General features: G+C 40.9%; 1 protein-coding gene across 1 annotated transcript in view; it reads left to right on the forward strand.

Annotated features, from left to right (window-relative positions):
- Nucleotides 1–21,884, forward strand: part of ice1 (KIAA0947-like (H. sapiens)) — a 105,102-nt gene that overhangs the window by 41,550 nt on the left and 41,668 nt on the right. The window contains exon 13 of the mRNA XM_068058736.1: nt 13,931–20,500. Coding sequence (XP_067914837.1) covers nt 13,931–20,500 — 6,570 coding nt within the window. The remainder of the gene's footprint in view (nt 1–13,930; nt 20,501–21,884) is intronic.

The raw sequence follows: 21,884 nt of genomic DNA on the forward strand, positions 1-21,884 counted from the left end.
AGACATTTGCAGTCTGCTGGAAGAAGACCTGTTACGAAGTGGACTTGATGGCCATGCTGTCAAAGTAACCACCATACTCAACTTCATTGCCTCAGGCTCCTTCCAGGAATCCCCAGGAGACAGTTGCAGGATTTCGTGTCATCTGCCTGCGAATGCATCACACAGGTGACTGATGCCATCTTTGCCAGAGCATGATGCCAGCCAGACTTGAGTGGGTCCATGGATATGTGGCTCTGGCTGGCTTCCCACAGGTGCAGGGCATCATCGACTGCATACATGTGGCAGTTAAAGTGCCCCCAGATCACCCAGGAGCATTCATCAACTGCCAGGGCTTCCACTGCATCAATGTGCAGCTGTAGTGCAACCACAAAAAGATGTTCACAGGCATGCACAAGATTTATAGGAGCTGTTTGGCCATTCGTCCTGTGCCAGAGCACCCTCCCTGATCTCTTTGCAGCTCAGAGCATACTTAGCTCTGACTGCTTGACGACAAGGACTACCCACTTAAAATGTGACTGAAAATAGCACGAGGAGCCCAAGCAATGAGGCCCATGAGTGCTACAAGCAAAGCCATATGGCGATGAGTTGCGTCTGTTGGATCTCAATTTTCCTGTTCTCATTGGTTACACCAAAAAGAGACGAAGTCCGACTGTAGCTTTAAGAAACTTTATTGCAGTACTTAACTGTTACATCTTCAGAAAACTTAACAATGAACTGAACCAAAACTAAAAGCAGCACATACACTGAACTACCCAAAACTAAAGCACCACACCCACTAAACTAACCCTGAACTGAACTGAACTGAACTAACTCTTTGTGCCAAATCAAGCCTTATTATAGTTATTCATACAAATCAGTAACACCTACTCTTTGTTCCCAATTGGTCAGCAAACTTCTGCAGTTTCTTGGTGTCGGGGCCTGATTGGGGTACTGCCTTGTCAATGTGTTTTAACTTCTTACTCCAGTTTCCCAACCCCTTATCTCCTTGTGAACCGTTAGGTTGACAAAGGGTTATTATTAAGCAGCCTGCAGCTGTCCTGTTAGTTTCTGCTGATAAGCTGCCTCTGCAGCCCTGAAGTTATGAAGTCATTTCTGATAAGCTGTCTGTGCAGCTCCGAGGTTATTTTGTTAGCAATACATGATTGACTAATTATTTCATCTTAAATGTCCCCATATTATTCTGTTCTTAAAAATTCTGTTCTCACAGTCCCCCCCCTTTGATTCTTCAAAACACTTTTAAGAATCATTCCCTTGATCCCATCTAGGTGCCTTTAATGGTCTCTACTTGTTTAGAAACAGCCTTCAACACTCGGAGGAATCACACTCAATACGTTAACTGCTTGTGCCACAGGAGGGGCCCACAAGAACTCTGTAAAATCATAAGTTTTGCAGGGGCTTCAGTTACTTGTTTACAACATAAAAGGTGGTACACCTGTACAATTACAATTTAATTTAAGCATCACTGTTTCATAATCGATTGTACAAACATAATACAATTTCATTCTTAAAGTACATTGATCATTCATTAACTCATTTTAAGTATATATGAAAAGGTTATACAATTACCCTTTTTTGGCATAACTAATTGTCTCTCCTTTTATAGAGCAAGTTCGAACACTAATTGCTTTTCGGGTAGCTATCCAACCTGTATTCATACATCCTCTTACATCGCCTAATTAATTTCTTAAGTTGCCAAATTAAGTATGTCACATATGACACCATGATACCCAAAACCACTATCAGGACATGGGAGATAATTCTAAACCAGGGGTGTATCTGCACGTCTGACCCCCAGTTCCATAAGTCCTGCTGCCAGGTAGAATCATTTATCTCGTCAATTTCATCTTGTAGCATCTTCGACTGTTGTTCCAGATTGTAGTACACTACAGCAATGACTTCTAGCTGCTGTCTCTCTTTACCCAAGCATGTGGGCAATGGCTGAATAGTATATTCATATTCCTGGAGGTAATTAGTCAAATCCTCCTTAATACTTTCTGTCACAGTTATCGTATCTGTCTTTTGTTTATGTATCTCTACCAAGTCCATCTTCCCTACTCGGGTTGGTATTTGTGGGTTGAACCAAAATGTACTGTTGCTCGCCGGCCAAGTCCGTTTATGTACATACTGGTGCTCCTTTGCTGTGGTGGTTAAGCAATATCTCCCATTTCCCATATAGGTCACATGGGTTAGCCCTGACAATGCTTTCCTAGTTTCCATGGTGCAATTTACAGTGGCATTAAATCCACATTTTGATTCTGCTGTTTTATATCTCGGATGAGGACATATGAGCACCTGGTTTTCCAGACTACACTCAGACAATGGACACTGTTGTTTCAATTACCTCTTTTCCGATTTCCACAACATTTCCATAACATAGGGTAATATATCATAGTATTTTATGTAATCTATTCTACTTTGTATAATTGCATCCCTAGCTTATCTCTCAGAATTACAGGTATTCCCAACACTACTCCAATACTCATAGATCCTGTATTTACACATTCCTAACCTTTCCATACCTTAAGTTTTCTGATTTGGCACCTGGTAATTTTATCATTTGTGTGACTGGCTAAGTATTCCAACTGGGTGTCATTGATCCAAACTGGCACCTGTCCCGCATCAATTTGCCTCAAATTTTCCTTCGTTTGTTCTAACATTCACGAACTGTATGTATCACATGCACTTTCATTATTTGAAATGATATCATTAATATTATGAGCATGACCTTCTAGTACTCTCATCAGTCCTGTAATTAGTTCAGTTGCTCTGCATGTAACAAATCACATTTTCTTCCATTCCCGGTATCTCTTTGCATACCAGGTGGTGTTTATTTTGGAGTCTGTCATTTGCTGTTGACTTTATATACCTTCATTTGGGACCAGTGTTTCCATCGGCCCTTCTCTTTTACCATTACTTTGTCTCCCACAACAGGCACCTTCGTCTGTTCCTCTTTCATGTCTGTTTCTATAGAATCTCCTGCCTCAGCTCATACAGTTCCCAGCACAGCTCCTCCACAAATCACCCTTCCTCTCATGGGTCCTACTTCCTTACTCCTTGCTACGACATACCTTGGCAGTCTCATCACCCTTCCTGTCACCGTATTCATCAAGTTCTTTCCTACTTTAGCTAGACCACTCTGACCCTTTTGTTCCTTTTCAAAATATCCTTTACTAGCTGACTAAGAGTTCTAACCTTCTGGGCCACCTTTTCCAAATCTATAGTATTGACAATTGAAGTTCCTGTATTAATGACTGTGGCTGCGTCATTCACTAAACTACGTTTATGTCTCTTTCCCTTTATTATTCCCTCATTACCAAATTCTTGTCTTCACAATTGTTACAGTAATACCTTGTACAACTTTTGGGTCTTGGGGCACCAGCCAGGTAGTTGGATATCTGAGATATTCAATATTACCAGTACCAACTCGAGCTTTATATTATCATATACAATTTTATTAGTTTTTATTATCGCAAGTCCATTTTCTGGTCCTGCAGTTAAGGCAGGGCAAGGGAGACCAGTCACTTGTGACTGCTGGGTCGTAACCTTACTTGTCGGTAATTCGGATGTGGGGGTAATCGTGGGGGTTAGTGCTTCTTGTCTGTTTAATCTCACAACCTGGAATAGGAACTGTCCTTTTTTTTATCTTAGAGCTTTAATATCTTGCGCTAAGGGGAGTTCAAGGATTGTCTGCACTCACCTTTGCTCTGTCTCATGCTTTCCCTGTGTTATTACTATTCCCAAATAAGAAACCTTTCCCTTCATTTTCTGTGCCATTTTCAGCTTAACTTTCACTCTGACCTTCTGGAGGAAGGTGGAATATTGATGGATTGTTATAAAATCCCTGGGAGAGACATGTCCAGATGTACTGTTGTCCCTGGAACGTAAACACAAATTTATATTGACACTCTTGTGCCAACGGTCTGGACCAGAACCCATTGCTAATGTCCAACACAGTAAACCACTGTTTTGTTATTTTCTAAAACTTTGATTGTCCTCTTAAATATCAGATAAATTTCCCTTTGAGTGCTTTAAATAACCACTCATATCAATTAAATTTTGTTTATTGATTCCAATTTCTTATGCCCAGGCTTGGTTGTATTTTTTGTATGTTAAAGACAGAAGTGCTTGCAACTATCTCTCCTTCTCAAGCACTTTGTCTCATTGATAAAGATGCTGTGACATTTGATGTCTGCAATTAAGTTCTTAAATTCTCAAAGCTGCTGGATCTCTTGCTGTGGCATCAGTTCTCACATGGCCTTGGAACCTGCTGTCACCTGCTTAAAAAAAACCACAAAGAATCCATTGTGGCTCTGCCCCTGAGCCCAGTGGGTTAATTTGTCCACTTATATCTGTCAATTTAAAATTTAACAATGTCCAATATGTATAAATTTAACTCTCAGCAATGCAAAAAGCTGCAGCAGGGTTAAGTTCTTTGTTTGTCTCCAAGGGGGCGGAGCAAAACATTCTCAGCTGCGTCACTTTACGAAACCTTTTTTCTGATCGAAAAGAACTACTCCATTTTAAACTTTTTTCCAATCCTTTTGGTATCCTTAGGGTTTAAAAACAACAGAATCATTTAGTAACATTATCAACTTCAAAGGAAAGCATCTCCATCAGGAAAGACAGCATTTTAGATTAAACTGCAATTGTTTTCAAATTTTTAGCATCTTTTGTAAGAGGTTCCTAATACCAAGATTTTTTTATAACAAAGATGATTCCAAATTCCAGTTCACTGCAATAAATCTTTAAAAACCAAAACTGCCAATGTTATATGAATGAGTCTTGTGTCCGGAACTGAAGACTCCTCCAAAACTTGACATAACAAACTTGAAAGTTCATTGTGGCCACAAATGAAATTTCCAGTTTTTCAACTTAACAGGTCAATTAACCTTAATCGTATAAACTTAACTCAGACTTATTAACTTATAATACTTATTAACTACACACAGAACAGAATAGCACGTGCTTTGTTTTTAAGATGATAAATCACATCATTTTTCTTGTTCTTTCTTCAGGTGCCTTTTCAAATGCCTGTATTAAAACCAAAAACTAAAGAAAAAGTTATTTAACATTATTATAACAAAAGATTTAACCCCAGCTTCTTAAACAAACTTTAAACAGACAGAATATTTCCTATATCTCCTTTGTTTATCCTTCTCTCCCTTAAACCAATATCCAATTCCTGACATTTGCTACTTAAACACAGTCAGTAAAACATGTCTTTAATTTAAACTCCAAAAAAAACAAGTACAGATTTGAAACTGGAACTCCAATTAAAGCAGTGTTTTAAACTTCAAATTGGATTTCTGCCAAACATCTTCAGACCTTCAAGGCTGAAGCTTATCTCTTACAAAATTATTCATTGCCTCTTCACAGTTGCAAAACCAACTTTTAAAATAAAAATAAAACTTTAACTTATAATGTAATTCAATTTTATATCCCATTCCTGGGTGCACAATCTTAAATTGAAATTAATACACTCAATCACTTTTCTCACCCATTCAATTCCAAACAACTCAGAAAATTGATTCCTGTAATGGGTTATGAATTCAAAATACCAAATCTCTTTCAAATTCCCTGTCCCGATGTCAAGGAACGCACACAGGTTCAACTAATTCACAACCAAAACATGACTCAAGGTTCCCACAAAATATACACCTGTAAAAATAGAAAAAGTAACAGACTCATTCTTTCATCATTAAGGCCAGACAACAAAGAGTTAACGACAGTCAGTTCTACAGAACACAAGCTGTACATCCCAGGCACATTCAATTCATTATTGGAAGCTTCCAACATTCACACATTCAAATCAAAGACACAGTAACTTGTTTTTACTCTAAAACATAGTCTTTTATGTCACTCTGCCATAAACTTTGTCATGGAGCCCTCTGGCCTTTAGCAGCCAAGGACCATTGGGTCCATTCTTTATCCTTACCCAAGCTCTATTTCTATCTTCCAGGGACCACTGTCCCGTGGAGGTGCCATATTTTTGCCCAATTTCAGTGTACGTTTTAGCCAAATTAAACTGTTGCTCTACATATTCTTTTAACTGCCGAAGTATTTCATCTTCGGGAACGTCAGGTGGGGCCCGCTCACCTTTGACGGTAGTTGGTAACTGTCGGTTACCTTCGTCAGTCATTTTATCAATGCCGTAGGGTCGGTATAACCAGGTATTTCTACAGATAAACTCAAGCCGATGGAGCTTCCTTCGAAGCCCGTGGGCCGGTATTACGCCGAATACCGCCGAATAAGGCGCCTGACTATATGGGATTTCCGTCTTCCGTACTCCCCCAGAATGGACTCGAGTTACTGAACAAAAAGGTTCGGGATCGCGTGGTGGAGTACCGAGCTTAGACAACGGCCAAGGACTTTTAAAACAACGAGGAGTCCTTACCTCTGGGGCCCGATAAAAGTCCGATGTCTAGTGCTTTGGTCTATATCCTCCAGCCATCCCGCCGACTACGCCAAGTTGTTGGATCTCAATTTTCCTGTTCTCATTGGTTACACCAAAAAGAGACGAAGTCCGACTGTAGCTTTAAGAAACTTTATTGCAGTACTTAATTGTTACATCTTCAGAAAACTTAACAATGAACTGAACCAAAACTAAAAGCAACACATACACTGAACTAACACTGAACTACCCAAAACTAAAGCACCACACACACTAAACTAACCCTGAACTGAACTGAACTGAACTAACTCTTTGTGCCAAATCAAGCTTTATTATAGTTATTCATACAAATCAGTAACACCTACTCTTTGTTCCCAATTGGTCAGCAAACTTCTGCAATTTCTTGGTGTAGGGGCCTGATTGGGGTACTGCCTTGTCAATGTGTTTTAAATTCTTACTCCAGTTTCCCAACCCCTTATCTCCTTGTGAACCGTTAGGCTGACAAAGGGTTATTATTAAGCAGCCTGCAGCTGTCCTGTTAGTTTCTGCTGATAAGCTGCCTCTGCAGCCCTGAAGTTATGAAGTAATTTCTGATAAGCTGTCTGTGCAGCTCCGAGGTTATTTTGTTTGCAATACATGATTGATTAATTATTTCATCTTAAATGTCCCCATATTATTCTGTTCTTAAAAATTCTGTTCTCACATGTCTTTGAACAAGCACTCAGCAGGCTGAAGATGTGCTTCAGGTGCCTCGACAAGATCTGGAGTCCACTTCAATACGCACCTACCAGGGTCTTCAAAATAATCGTGATGTGTTGTGCTCTGCACAACATTGCACCACGGTTCGGAATGGTCCTTCAGGTGACGTAAGATGCAGAGCACAGTGCCTGTTCAGAGGAGGAAGAACATAATGCGGCTATTGCACCAGCTTCCCGGGTTGCTCTCATCGCTTCCCGGGTTGCTCTCATAATGTTGAAATTCAGTTAAGTTGCAACGTCCACCCATCTGACAGCCACCTGCTAAACCCACTTGGCCCCTCGCCCTTTCTCCAATCAACAAAGCATCCTTTTCACAGACACCCATTGCTCAGCTTTAACTCTTCTTACCATTCATCATAAGTGAAAAGGTCACTTGCCGGGCAGCAGGCAAAAATGGGCAAGATGGAAAAGTGGTGTAAACAAATAGTATTTATATAGCTCATAAAATAAGAAACTCAGCAATCATGTACCACACCAATTTGCATACTCTTGTGCAAATACAAATCTTTACTCTTTTTCTGTTACCGTGGCGTCAGCAGAGATAGAGGTAGGCTGCTCAGATCCCTGATCTGACTGCTGGATGCGCTTGGCTGATGTCCTCTGGGTTTTGGAGCCCATGAGGGCTCTGCCAAATAGAGTTCCACCCAAGCCTGTGAAGGGCGAAGGGGCAGATCCGGCCATTAGGACATGAGGCACCATGTGGGGTACTGACTGGGAGGGTTTGTGGGCAAAGGGTGAGAAGTGGAAACGCCTTGAGCAGAGTCCCCACTTCCACATCCCATTTCACGTTTTCCCTCTCGTGGCCTACTCTCACTTCCCTGCTAGCAATGTGCTGAAAAGTGCATTTTAGGTGAAGGGATATGCCACTAGAGATGCAGTGGCAGACATTTAAGGGGATATTTCAGAATACACAGAATAGAAACATCTCAACAAGAAAGAAAAGTTCCAAGGGTGGGACCTACCATCTGTTGGACAACAGTTAAAACAGTTAAAGATACTATCAAACTTAAAGAAAAAGCATAGAATTACGCAAAGATGAGTGGCAGGTCAGAAGATTGGACAGATGAATGACTAAAAGATTGATAAGGAAGGTGTTATGACCAGGTGAGCAATGTCTAGGGATCTGTTACTATTTTTACCTGGTCTTATTGTAACAGGGTTTAATTTTAAACACACTGTGTTCTGAGCTCTGCTTTTTGTGAATCCTTGTTCAAAGTTTTCCAACTATAAGACAAAGAAACCAATTCACACAGGCTTTCTCAGGTTTAAAGAAGAAAGATGAAATTTTCTTAAAACTTAAACTCTAATACGGTTCACGCCTACGGATATACGACGTGCCCACGCTAGCATGCGCACATGATACACACATAGAAATAGGGACGGAAAAGAGAAGAAAAGATAAGTAGAACAGTTTGAGGCAATATCTTGTTACTGTTTCTCGAACTCGCTGTAGTCCTTGATTGAAGATATGGTCTTGTGTTTCGATGGGGCCCAGTATTCGTTTTAAACCTTGTTCATGGAGGAGACTGTTCTCTCTTTGAGTTCACATGTTTTCACAAGATTCAATTCCTTGGGAAAGAGATGGAGGCAGGCAGACAGTAGAGGAGATGTTCTCAGCCCATGAGCACACAACATTCTCTGAGTTCAAATCCTTTGTTGGAAGTTCAAATTCAAAAACTCCAGCCAGCTAGTCATGTGACTAAAACTGGTTTGACCACTTCTGCGTATTGGGGAAGCAACTACTGGGTCCTCATTGTATCAACATTGTCTGGTACTATGTAAATGTCCTTCCAGTCAGGGCTTGCAATTTAAAGTTTTTGTTCATGTGGCGAAATAATGTGCGCCTCAGTCTTGGCAGGTGGGGGGTTTGCCCGACAAAGGTAAAATTAGAGTATGAGAGAAAGCTAGCTAGAAATATAAAGACCGATAATAAGAGAAAAGCGTTAACAAAGTGAGCATTGGTCCTATAGAGAGAGAGTCTGTGGAATTAATAATGGAAAATAAGGAGATGGCAGATGAATTGAACAGGTATTTTGTATCAGTCTTCACTGTAGAGAATACAAGTAACATCCCAGAATTAACTGTAAGTCAGGAAATGGAAGGGAGGGAGGAACTCAAGAAAACTACCAGGGAAGTGCTACTGAACAAATCGTTGGAGCTGCGGGCTGACAAGTCCCCGGATCCTGAGAGATTTCATCCTAGGGTGTTAAAACAAGTGGCTGGTGAGATAGTTGAGCGTTAGTTTTAATTTTCCAAAATTCCCTAGATTTGGGGAAGGTTCCGTTAGATTGGAAAGTACTGAATGTAACTCCTTTATTCAAAAAGGGAGGAAGACAGAAAGCAGGAAACTACAGGCCAGTTAGCTTAACATCTGTCTTAGGGAAAATGTTAGAAGCTCTTATTAAAGACGTTATAGCAGGGCATTTAGAAAAATGCAAGGTAATCAGGCAGAGTCAACATGGTTTTGTGAAAGGGAAATCATTTTTAACCAATTTATTGGAGTTCTTTGAGAGAGTTTCATGTGCTGTGGATGAAGGGGAATCAGTGGATGTATTGTACATAGAAGGCATTTGATGAGGTGCCACATCAAAGGTTCTTGCAGAAAATAAAAGCTCGTGGTGTAGGGGGTAATGTATTGGCATGGATAGAAGATTGGCTAGCTAACAGGAAACCGAGAGTAAGCAGAACCGAGTCATTTTCTGGTTGGCAAGATGTAACGAGTGGTGTGCCACAGGGATCTGTGCTGGGCCTCAACTTTTTACAATTTATATAAATAACTTAGATGAAGGCAATAACAGATGAAGGCACCGGTTTGCTAAATTTGCTGATGACACAAAGATAGGTAGGAAAGTAACATAAGGCTACAAAGGGATATAGATAGGTTAAATGAGTGGGCAAAGACCTGGCAAATGGAGTATAATATGGGAAAATGTGAAATTGTCCATTTTGGCAGGAAGAATCAAAAAGAAGCATATTATCTAAATGGTGAGAGATTGCAGCGCTCTGAGATGCAGAGGGATCTGGGTGTCCTAGTGCATGAATCACAAAAGGTTAGTATTGGGCAATTGAATATAAAAGTAGGGAGGTTATGCTTAGCTATACAGGGCATTGGCGAGACCACATCTGGGGTACTGTGTACAGTACTGGTCGCTTATTTCTTTATTTATTTTATTTTTTTATTTAGAGATACAGCACTGAAACAGGCCCTTCAGCCCACCGAGTCTGTGACGACCAACAACCACCCATTTATACTAATCCTACAGTAATCCCATATTCACTACCACCTACCTGCACTAGGGGCAATTTACAATGGGCAATTTACAATGGCCAATTTACCTATCACCTGCAAGTCTTTGGCTGTGGGAGGAAACCGGAGCACCCGGCGAAAACCCACGCGGTCACAGGGAGAACTTGCAAACTCCGCACAGGCAGTACCCAGAATTGAACCCGGGTCCCTGGAGCTGTGAGGCTGCGGTGCTAACCACTGCGCTACTGTTGGAGGCGGTTCAGGGAAGGTTTATTAGACTAATAACTGGAATGGGCAGGCTGTCTTATGAGGAAAGATTAGACAGGCTATGCTTGTATCTGCTGGAATTTAGAAGAGTAAGAGACGACTTGATTGAAACATATAAGATTCTGAGGGGTCTTGACAGGGTGGATGTGGAAAGGATGTTTCCCTTTGTGGGAGAATCTAGAACTAAGAGTCACTGTTTAAAAATAAGGGGTTACCCATTTAAGACAGAGATGAGAAATTTTTTCTCTCAGGGTCGTGAGTCTTTGGAATTCTCTACCTCAAAAGGCGATGGATGCAGAGTCTTTGAATATTTTTAAGGCAGAGGTAGATAGATTCTTGATAAGCAAGGAGTGAAAGGTTATTGGGGGTAGGTGGAAATGTGGAGTAATCAGTTCAACCATGATCTTATTGAATGGCGGAGCAGGCTTGAAGGGCTGAGTGGCCTACTCCTGCTCCTAATTCGTATGCTCATATGTACTTGGCAGATCGGTGGGGTGCTGAGCAGCTTAGGCTAGTGTTTCATCAATCCCATTTAAGGTGGTGTTCAAAGTGTGCAAGCCATTGGCGAGGGCCTGCATGCACTGGCTTGGCTGCCGCTTTTGATGTTGCATGTAGGTGGCCATCCTTTGTGATGATGTCTTCATCCATAGAGAGGTCTGCGACATCCTGCCACTCACGCTTGAGACAGAGTCCTCCAATATCTGCAAAAATGCACATTGCGACTGAAAGGTGTGACAGTACCTTGCACACACTTTGCTGATGCTCCAGAAGTCTCCTCTTCATCGATGGATCCTGATGTTCAGCGCCTGTGTCTAGCTGAGCAGAATTTGAAGCATCTTCCACTCACTAACACAGATTCTCCATTAAACGCAAAATACTGCAGATGCTCGAAATCTGAAATAAAAACAGAAAGTGCTGGAAATACTCAGCAGGTCAGTTAACATCTGTGGAGAGAGAAGCAGAGTTGACGTTTCAGATCCATGACCTTTCATCAGAACTCTTCTGATACATGATATTGCTTTAAGATGAGGATGAGTGTCAGTGGTGGATGGGCAGATGGGGAGGTGAAGGAGTGCATAGACAGAGGGATGGGTGCACCTGCAAGCTAAGTGGGTGTGAGGAGTGATGTACAGGAGTGGGCTTGCAAAAGCAGAGTGGCTGGCTTGGCATGATGCGCAAGCTGAATGTGGCATTCTACTCACCTTTCCTGTGGTCATTAAACTGCTTCTCGCATTGTGTCCAGGAGCACAGCACCACACTACTGCTGTTCACTTCAGCAGTGTCCAGCCATGCCACCTTGCTTTCTGTGGCAGGCTTCTTCCTCCCATTAGTAGGCAAGAGTATCTCCCTGCGGGCCCTTACAGATGTCAGCATCGGGTCAAGGGCAGCATCTGTGAAGCGAAGTGAAGCCTTGCCACTTTGGGACTCCATAGTACCAGTGGCTTCATCTGTTCACCCACCTCCACAATCCAGCAGTGTGCCTTTAAGTAATTCAGTTCAAATCGACTCATGCGAATCGTCATCACACCCCTTCACGCCAGTTTAGTTTAGTTTAGTTTAGTTTAGAGATACAGCACTGAAACAGGCCCTTCGGCCCACCGAGTCTGTGCCGACCATCAACCACCCATTTATGCTAATCCTACACTAATCCCATATTCCTACCACATCCCCACCTGTCCCTAGGTTAAAAAGCTACCGGCAGACGCACTTCTGAAACCTCCAGGTTCTTCATGTGCTACCGGGTCTGACCATCCCGCTACCGCTCGCAGCACATCACCAGCAGAGGAAGACAGATGTCATGTTGTTACAGATGTAAAGTATTGCTAAACAAAGAGAAAGAAAGACAGCAATTTATTGATTTCTGCAATTAGTAACCATCAACCGTTAACCTGCATTTCTATATTTACACCATTTCTCTACAGGGTGTACTTAAAGGGACAGGTCAGATTAGCATTTAAAGCATCACAACAGTACTCTAGACACTGTTGTACTATTCAGAAGCAATGCCAGGGAAGTGTTGTGATAATCCCATACTTCCAAATTATCTTTATATTTGATAGGACACAAGAAAATGTTTTTAGCCACATGAGAACAGATAGGAATTGAGTCATATTACAGTTGCATTTTTCAGCCTATATGTTTTGATAGCGAAAGCCAAGACATTTGATTTGTTTTCATAACGATGTAGCAATTATTTTGCTGTATATCTAAATAGAACTTCCCCTTATCCATACTGGCATAGCTGGGGGGGGCATTATTGGTTAGTTAAATTTTATAACTTAATATAATTCGTCATATTTTGACAACCAATATTTATATTTACAGTGGTCTAATGCAGAGCAGAGTGCTTGTATGCCATTGCATGCTCAGTGATGCTCCAAGCTTCACAAGAAGGTAGAGCATCCCATGTGGTCAGCCCAACTGAGGCAGTATAATTTAATTTCGTACTAGTTGATATATTGAGGGCATAAAAGTCTATTAATACCCAGGTGCTTTTGTCAAAGAACATTTCAAGTAGAATCTGAGATTCAAGTGATATGAAAAATTTATTGGAAGTGGTAAAGGAACAAAGTATGCCTAAACTGATCGAAAATGAAAAAGGATAGTGTCAGTTGTGTTCTTAAATCTTAAAAGTGGCAATAGCTCAAAGAAATTTCACCTCACTGGGGCTAACGTTTTTTTTCCTTACCAGTTTTGTCCCTACCCTTGCTTGAAACTGTTAGCTCTTTGCTAAGGTACATTGCCAGTGCAGTAGGCACCCTCCAATTCCTGGTCCAGGTAACTATTATTTGTTCGTGAGCCGAGGACATGTCTGATTCTGTTGCCATCGACATCCACACTTCTGCATTTCCAATAGCAGTGGTGTACAGCAATCATGAACCTGGGATCTTTTTCCCTTCCACAACTCTGGGGCGCTAAGTGAATTGTAGCATCCCAATTATTGCCCCAATTGAAATTAGAAACTCAGCATGGGCTGGACATTGACCCTGGGATCTTCTTGATCTTTCTGACTCAGCTACTAAGTCAGATATCATGGGAATCTGAAATAAAAACAAAAATTGCTGGAAATACTCAGCAGGTCTGGCAGCATCTGTGGAGAGAGAAGCAGAGTTAACGTTTCAGGTCAGTGACCTTTCATCAGAACTGGGAACCTGGCCTTGGTTTATTTGTTTTTTTTAAATGATGAAAATTTTCTGTTGAGTTTCTAAATAGAAATAACTTGAATGTCAAATAACTGTAAATAAAATATTTTTTTCTCTTATGCAGCAAATCCTATTTGGAGATATTACAGATTCAAGTGATGATGATGAAGGTAGTAATCTTCCTGGGAGGAGCTGTAATGAAAGTGTTCCAGAAACTGATCAACTTGATAGTTCTGGATGCACCGAGGTGCTGATAACTGATCAGCCATCCACAGTGGAAGCAGGCATTTCTGCAAGTATGATTGGAGAGTTATCTGCTGAGAAAATGGATTGTTCTGAGGCTGAAACTGAAGACCTGAATGAGCAGTGTTTGACAACAGTTGAAGTGGAGGGTGAATTGTCAGATCCTTGTTTGATTGCCGAAGATGATCAGTGTAGAAATGAGAACAGCACTGAAGCTCATTCTTTATTTGAGGAAACTGTAAAGAACTCTGTGCCCAGAACTCCAGAAATGTACAATGTTGATTCTCTTCTTGCACTGAAGGCTGTTCATGAAAAGAATCTGACACCTCCACAATACAATTACAATGACAGTATGCAGAGGGATGATATTACTGAAGGTTCAAAAAACACTGTGGTTTCAATAGTATCTAATCTTAAAGCAGTGGAACCAGAACTTGAAAGATCAAAGCCATGCAGTAAAGAAGAATATGGAATCAGCATTTGTGTTAAAGAAGTGGACAAGGTGGAGCTTGAATTACAAGACGCCAGTACTTGTGGACAGCTAGGCACAACTTTTGAAGCAATGGAGGTGGCGGAAATTCATTGTAATAATTTTACATGTGACAGTCAAAAAGATGAATGCACAACAGCTTCAGTGCTGCCATCTGATATGGAACACACCAAAGTAGAATCCACGACAAAGGAGCAAGTTAGCACTCGCGTAATGGAGGAACTAATGCCACTTTCACAGCTTAACAGCATAGCGGTACATGGTGTTGCTCAGGATAAGTCAGCCAAATGCATTCCTACTGGGGATATGGAGATGGAGGAAATTAATTGCAATAGTGTTACATCTGACAGACAAAAAGGTGAATGTACACACATTTCATTGCAGCCAGTTGATGTGGAGCGTCCTCAAGCTGAGTCACTGATGAAAGAGCAAAATCTGAACAACATGGAGGAGATAACACCACCAGCTGAGGTTTACTGTTCTATGGAAACTGGTGTTTCTCAAGAAATGTCCAAGAACTGCATTTCTACAGGGTGTACAGAGATGGAGGAAATCAATTCTGGTAGTTCAATATCGGATAATCAAAAAGACAAATTCATACAGACTTCAGTGCCGGCCTCTGATTTTCAGCAGACCCATACTGCATTTGAAACAGTAAAGCATAGTCGACTTGACACAATGCAGGAGATAACACCATTAGATGATTTTAACTGCCCTGTGGAAACCAGCATATCTCAGGATAAGTCAAAGAACTTTGTTTGTACAGAGGATACAGAGATGGCGAAAATTAATTCCGCTAGTTTAATATCCGATAATCAAAAAGACAAATGCACACTGACTTCAGTGCCGGCCTCTGATTTTGAGCAGATCCATACTGCACTTGGAGCAGTAAAGCAAAGTGGACTTAACAAAAGGCAGGAGGTAACGCGACTAGATGACTTTGACTGTCCTGTGGAAACCAGCATATCTCAGGATAAGTCAAAGAACTTTGTTTGTACAGAGGATACAGAGATGGCGAAAATTAATTCCGCTAGTTTAATATCCGATAATCAAAAAGACAAATGCACACTGACTTCAGTGCCGGCCTCTGATTTTGAGCAGATCCATACTGCACTTGGAGCAGTAAAGCAAAGTGGACTTAACAAAAGGCAGGAGGTAACGCGACTAGATGACTTTGACTGTCCTGTGGAAACCAGCATATCTCAGGATAAGTCAAAGAACTTTGTTTGTACAGAGGATACAGAGATGGCAAAAATTAATTCCGCTAGTTTAATATCCGATAATCAAAAAGACAAATGCACACTGACTTCAGTGCCGGCCTCTGATTTTGAGCAGACCCATACTGCGCTTGGAGCAGTAAAGCAAAGTGGACTTAACAAAATGCAGGAGGTAACGCGACTAGATGATTTTGCCTGTCCTGTGGAAACCAGCATATCTCAGGATAAGTCAAAGAACTTTGTTTGTACAGATGATACAGAGATGGAGGAAATTAATTCCGGTAGTTCAATATCTGATGATCAAAAAGACAAATGCACACTGACTTCAGTGCCGGCCTCTGATTTTGAGCAGACCCATACTGCACTTGGAGCAATAAAGCAAAGTGGACTTAACAAAAGGCAGGAGGTAACGCGACTAGATGACTTTGACTGTCCTGTGGAAACCAGCATATCTCAGGATAAGTCAAAGAACTTTGTTTGTACAGAGGATACAGAGATGGCAAAAATTAATTCCGCTAGTTTAATATCCGATAATCAAAAAGACAAATGCACACTGACTTCAGTGCCGGCCTCTGATTTTGAGCAGACCCATACTGCACTTGGAGCAGTAAAGCAAAGTGGACTTAACAAAATGCAGGAGGTAACGCGACTAGATGATTTTGCCTGTCCTGTGGAAACCAGCATATCTCAGGATAAGTCAAAGAACTTTGTTTGTACAGATGATACAGAGATGGAGGAAATTAATTCCGGTAGTTCAATATCTGATGATCAAAAAGACAAATGCACACTGACTTCAGTGCCGGCCTCTGATTTTGAGCAGACCCATACTGCACTTGGAGCAGTAAAGCAAAGTGGACTTAACAAAATGCAGGAGGTAACGCGACTAGATGATTTTGCCTGTCCTGTGGAAACCAGCATATCTCAGGATAAGTCAAATAACTTTGTTTGTACAGATGATACAGAGATGGAGGAAATTAATTCTGATAGTTCAATATCTGATAATCAAAAAGACAAATGCACACTGACTTCAATGCTGTCCAATGATATTGAAGAGTTTGCAGCAAAGGAACAAAATGGGCTTGGCAAGACTGACAATTCTGTCACAATTGATGTTGCTAAGGACAGGTCCAGGGACTGTGTTCGTACTGGAGGTGTGGAGATAAATGATGTCGATGCCAAAAGTTCTACTTTTGACAGTCCTAACAATGAAATTGCAGTACCTTCAAAACAGGAATTTATTCAACAGACACAATCAGACTTGCTAATAGAGAAGGGCAGTCTCAATGAACTCCAGGAGGTATCTTCACTTAAGTCTGACTGTTCTATGGTAGCTGATGTCAGTCAAGACAGTTTCATTTATAATAGGGAGATGGAGGAAGTAGATTCTGACAGAGCAAAAGATGAATGTATATCAACCTTAGTGCCATTCCATATTCAGCTGGCCGAAGGAGAGTCTACAACAAAGGGTCAAGATTGTCTTAGCAAGATGGAGCAGGCTTCTCCATTTGTTGAGTTTGACAGATCTGTGTTACCTGGTGTTATTCAGGATAAATGCAAAGACTACATTTCTGCACAGGATGTGGAGGTGGAGGAAGTTAGTTGCAATGAATGCACATTGATTTTAGTGCAATCTTCCACTGAAGAATCCCAAACCAAGTCCACAATAAAGGAGCATGGCATAATTACCAAAACAAAAGAAGCATGTTCATTTCTTGAGTCTGATTGTTCTTTTGTGGCGACTGATCTTGATCAGGTCAAATCCACAGAATATACTTCTACTGTGCAAATGTCCAACAAATCCACACGGGCAGAATCAACTGGAGATACTGAAAAGGTAAAGCGTACTGTTTGTGGAAGTCCAGTTGATAAGTGGAATGAAGGAAATAATAAGTTAATGGAAAACGAGGAAAAGGAAAAAAGTGATATAGAAGAGATAATCAATGGTAATGTAAGGCTATCAGGGGACTGTTTGTCTTCTGATCAAATTGGCACACAGTTTGAAATTAATACTTATTCAACACAATCCTCAAGTCCATGTGTGTTACAGTATAGTGTTGGGCAAGAAAATTTTATGGAAGTTGGGCAGAACAAAGCAGCTGATACTTTAAATAATAATGTAGTGGAATCTGAAGAAAATGCAAACTCAGAAAAAAATGAAGCCATGTCTTTGAAAAGTAGAAAGCTTGGTAATGAGATACAACTGTCACTTCAGGAATCTAGCACAACCTCAACTCAGATTTACCAGATGAATGAAAATCCGCAAAACTCTGAGGCAGAAGTCTCCATGTTGGTTAGAAAAATCAAAAGAAAGCAATGGCATAGAAAGATTTTAACTCCTGATAGAGCGACACAGGAAGCCATTAATCATAAAATTGTTGAAATGGAAATCACAACTGAAGCTTGCATAGCTGAAAATCTGAATCATGAACTCAAAGTTCACACTGGAAATCACAAACAGGAAACTGAGCACCACAGCCTTTCTGTTAATGGTCATGTTACTGTTCAATGTGCTGACTTGCCTTTTGATTCTAAAAGTGTATCAGAATCTAAAGAAACTGTTTGTAATATTGAAAGCATAACAAATGCTAAGGAAGAGTCAGTAACTATCCATCCTGACTGCATTGAGACTCAACCTGAACTGGTGACTTTGGATGAAGATTTTTCACAAGACACCTGTCAAACTCCAGTGTTCAGAGCAAACCAGGGCACAAATATGAATTTTGAAGATGTAGGTGAAAATGGTGACAATACTATGTCAGTAAAATGTAAAGCTTTAGATTTGGATACCCCTGCACTAAAAATTTGCGACGATGAGCCTCTTCCAAAATTGAGCCCTAACATTGACATTTTAGGATGCATGCGAATAGAAAATAAACATTTGGTGCAAAATAATTATCTGCAAAATGAAACAGAAGTTGTAGAGAAATCAAAAAGCACTTCTGAAGACTGCTCCAATCTAGACAGTAACTTTTGTATAAAAGAGCAGTTTGGCATCCATGTAAACAAGAATGCCAGTGGAATTGCAGAGGAAATGCCCAGTTGCATCCCAAGTGTTAAAAAAGTGAATAATTCCACAAATACACCTATTGAGGAAACCTCCAGTCACATATCTCTTGTACAAAAAGTAGACAGTTCAACACAAACTGAATTAACATATAATGGTTTACAAACTGTGCTTTACACTAGCAGTGATCTATTAGCTGCTCCTAAGTCTCTTCCCCAGATGGACATTGTTGAAGGCAAAGTAGGAATGCCAAAGGCAAAAAGACATTCTAGTTATTGTGATCTGTGGAACCCATCACTTCCTGATGTTCCTTCGGACCATCAGCGACCCATTCACACAGTGGCATTGGGTGGAAAAGAGGTATTATTTGAAAGTACAGTTTCCAATCCAGTGGGTATGGAGTCTTTTGGAACTTCAGAATGTGAGCAGACCTCCAAAAAGACTGCAAAAAACAAAAAATCACAAGTGTGTAAAAGTTTACCACGTGCTTTGATTGAAGGAGATGGAGATGTGCAACAAGATAGCAGTTTACAAAAGTCAAATATACAGGCAACCTACAAAGGTCATGTAGTTTTAAGAAGAAACAGAAGAGGTTCGAATGCAAACGATCCAGCCAATACTGACACTTCGGCCCCAGTGTTGTGCATGCAAGAGATCCATCAAGTGATGTTAGAAATGGGACAACCTCTGCCACCTCTGCTGCTACCCCTTGTAGCAACACCTCCAAGAACTGCAAGAGCTACAAGACCAATATCCCCTCTTGTTACAACATCTAGTGTAGCCTCTTTGTGCTCCCCTGTAGATGATTTGGCTTCCCCTTCAAAAGAGACCTCAAAGGCTGCTTCAGTTTCACCTCCATTGGATCATACTCAACAAAAGTCTCCATCAATGCACTCACCATCTCCATTAGAATTTGCAAGAAATGAAAGAATCCAGTCCTCTCCATTACAGTTTTGCACTGCAACTCCAAAACATGCTGTTCCTGTGCCCGGGAGACTACCTCAGTCTGCATCAACAACTGGAGGTTCAGCTTTACCTCAAGAGAACTCTGTAAAAATTCTAGATGCTATGTATCCCAACCTCTCTGCCCGTGCAAGAACTTTAAATATTCTCCGTGGAAATGTTCAGCTCAGCATCCGTGGCCCCGCAGATGGTGAGAACCAAGCTGGGGCTGTGAACCAAATCATGGGATTCAAAGCAATCAATTCTGCTGCAACTGCATTTGTGAAAGCAGGAAGCAATTCCAGGTCTGAAGGCACAAAAACTGATGGACATACAAAAGATTTGGAGCAGCAGCAGCCAGCTGTTGATGGCACATCAAGTACAGTGGATAGACCCAAAAAAGATCAAGTGGCTGCCAAAAGAAGTGCAGAAGATGATGGAGCAGGAAATGCTAAAAGAGTGAAAACAGAAAACAATTGTCAGCAGAGAAATAATATTGCTGATTTCATCACTCAAGAGTCATCGACTGTAAATGTTATTGACACGACTAAACCACTTTACAGTGGGCTAGTGGTACAGAAAACTGAATGTAAAACTGAACCTGAACATTTCCCCCAACCTCTTGAACCTATTAATTCAAGTGAAGAGGCTGTAGCCACTGCCTTAATGAAAATTACTAAGTCCTGTTTTGACCTACTTCCTGTTGTTCGCAGTCATGTGTTTGTTGGGAATATTCCTCAGATGCCAGTGTTGCGTGATGAAGAGAAGGAAGTGATTTGTGAATTAAGTGGCAATAAGGTAAGCGTGTATAGCCAATTTTATTACTGTGCTGCAGTAGTCAATTGTTTTTGTCAAACTAGTTTCATGGTAGTAATTTAATGTACTGTAAATGTTTAAAACTTAAAGTTTTTGGAATTCTGCTGTTAATGGAGGAAGATGAGGATTTATAAAAGTCCCACTGAGGGATGGGGGTGTTTGTTGTACTGTGTGGTAATAACTAATGTTACAGCCAGGTGAGAAAGGTGTCTAGGGGTCTTTTACTGTCTTCACCTGGTCTTATTGTAACCGGGTTTGATTTTTAAACACACTGTGTTTTGAGCTCCCCCTTGGTGAATCCTTGTTCACCGCTTCCCAATTATAAGGCAAAGAAATGAGCACACCAGGTTTTCTTAGGTTTAAAGAAGTAAAGTGAAATTTATTAAGCTTACTTAAACTCTAATTCGGTTAACGCCTATGGATATACGACGTGCCCCACGCTAGCATACACAAGTGATACGCGCATGCAAATAGGGACAGAAAAGAGCAGAAGAAAAATAAAGTAGAGAGGTTTGAGGCAGTCTCTGAAGGGGGGGTTACTTTTACTGTTTCTGTGTTTCCAGCTCGCCGTAGAGTCTTTGATTGTAGACAGCTCTTGCTTTTCGTTGGGGCGCAGTATTATTCTTAAACCTTGTTCACGTAGGAGACTTTTCTCTCTTTGAGTTCACGTGTCTTCAATGGGTCTTCCGTTCCATGAGAAAGAGATGGGAGCAGACAGGAGAGAGGTGTTCTCAGTCCAGGAGCAAACAGCTTTCTGAGTTTCTTTCTCTCAAGTTCAAATTCAAACAGCCAGTTAGTCATGTGACTAAACTGGCCTGACCAGGTCTCCTGTGCGTTGGAGAAGCAGGGAATGAGTCTTTTGTTCCAACACTGTCTGCTAGCATGCAAATGTCTTTCCAGTCAGGGGCTTGTCAATTCCTTGTGATAGGCCCTCTTTTCTTCCCAGCCACAATTTTAAGTTTTAATGTTCATGTGGTGAAATAATGTGTGCCTCAATCTTGGCAGGTGGGGGCCTGCATGACACTAACTATACTTCAGAAGTAATTCATTGGATATGAAGTGATAATGAACCATATATTATCGTTGAAAACAATTAACTGGTATTTCATTTCACTTGATGTTTGTGGGATCTTGTTCACAAACTGGCTGCTGCTCTTTCTTACATAACAGCAACTACATTTCAAAAATAATTTGCTGTTTGTGAAGTGCTTTTGTATGTACTGAGGATGTGATTAAATGTTATACAAATGCAATCATTTTTCTTTCATATTATTTGTTTATTCGGACTTTCATTTCTCTTGTTCTAAAATTAAACTCCCCAATGAAAACGCCTCAAAAAGGCAGTACTTAGTTAATGTATGCAAAC

The sequence above is a fragment of the Heterodontus francisci genome, chromosome 2, assembly GCF_036365525.1.
Source record: "Heterodontus francisci isolate sHetFra1 chromosome 2, sHetFra1.hap1, whole genome shotgun sequence".
Lineage (NCBI taxonomy): Eukaryota > Metazoa > Chordata > Chondrichthyes > Heterodontiformes > Heterodontidae > Heterodontus > Heterodontus francisci.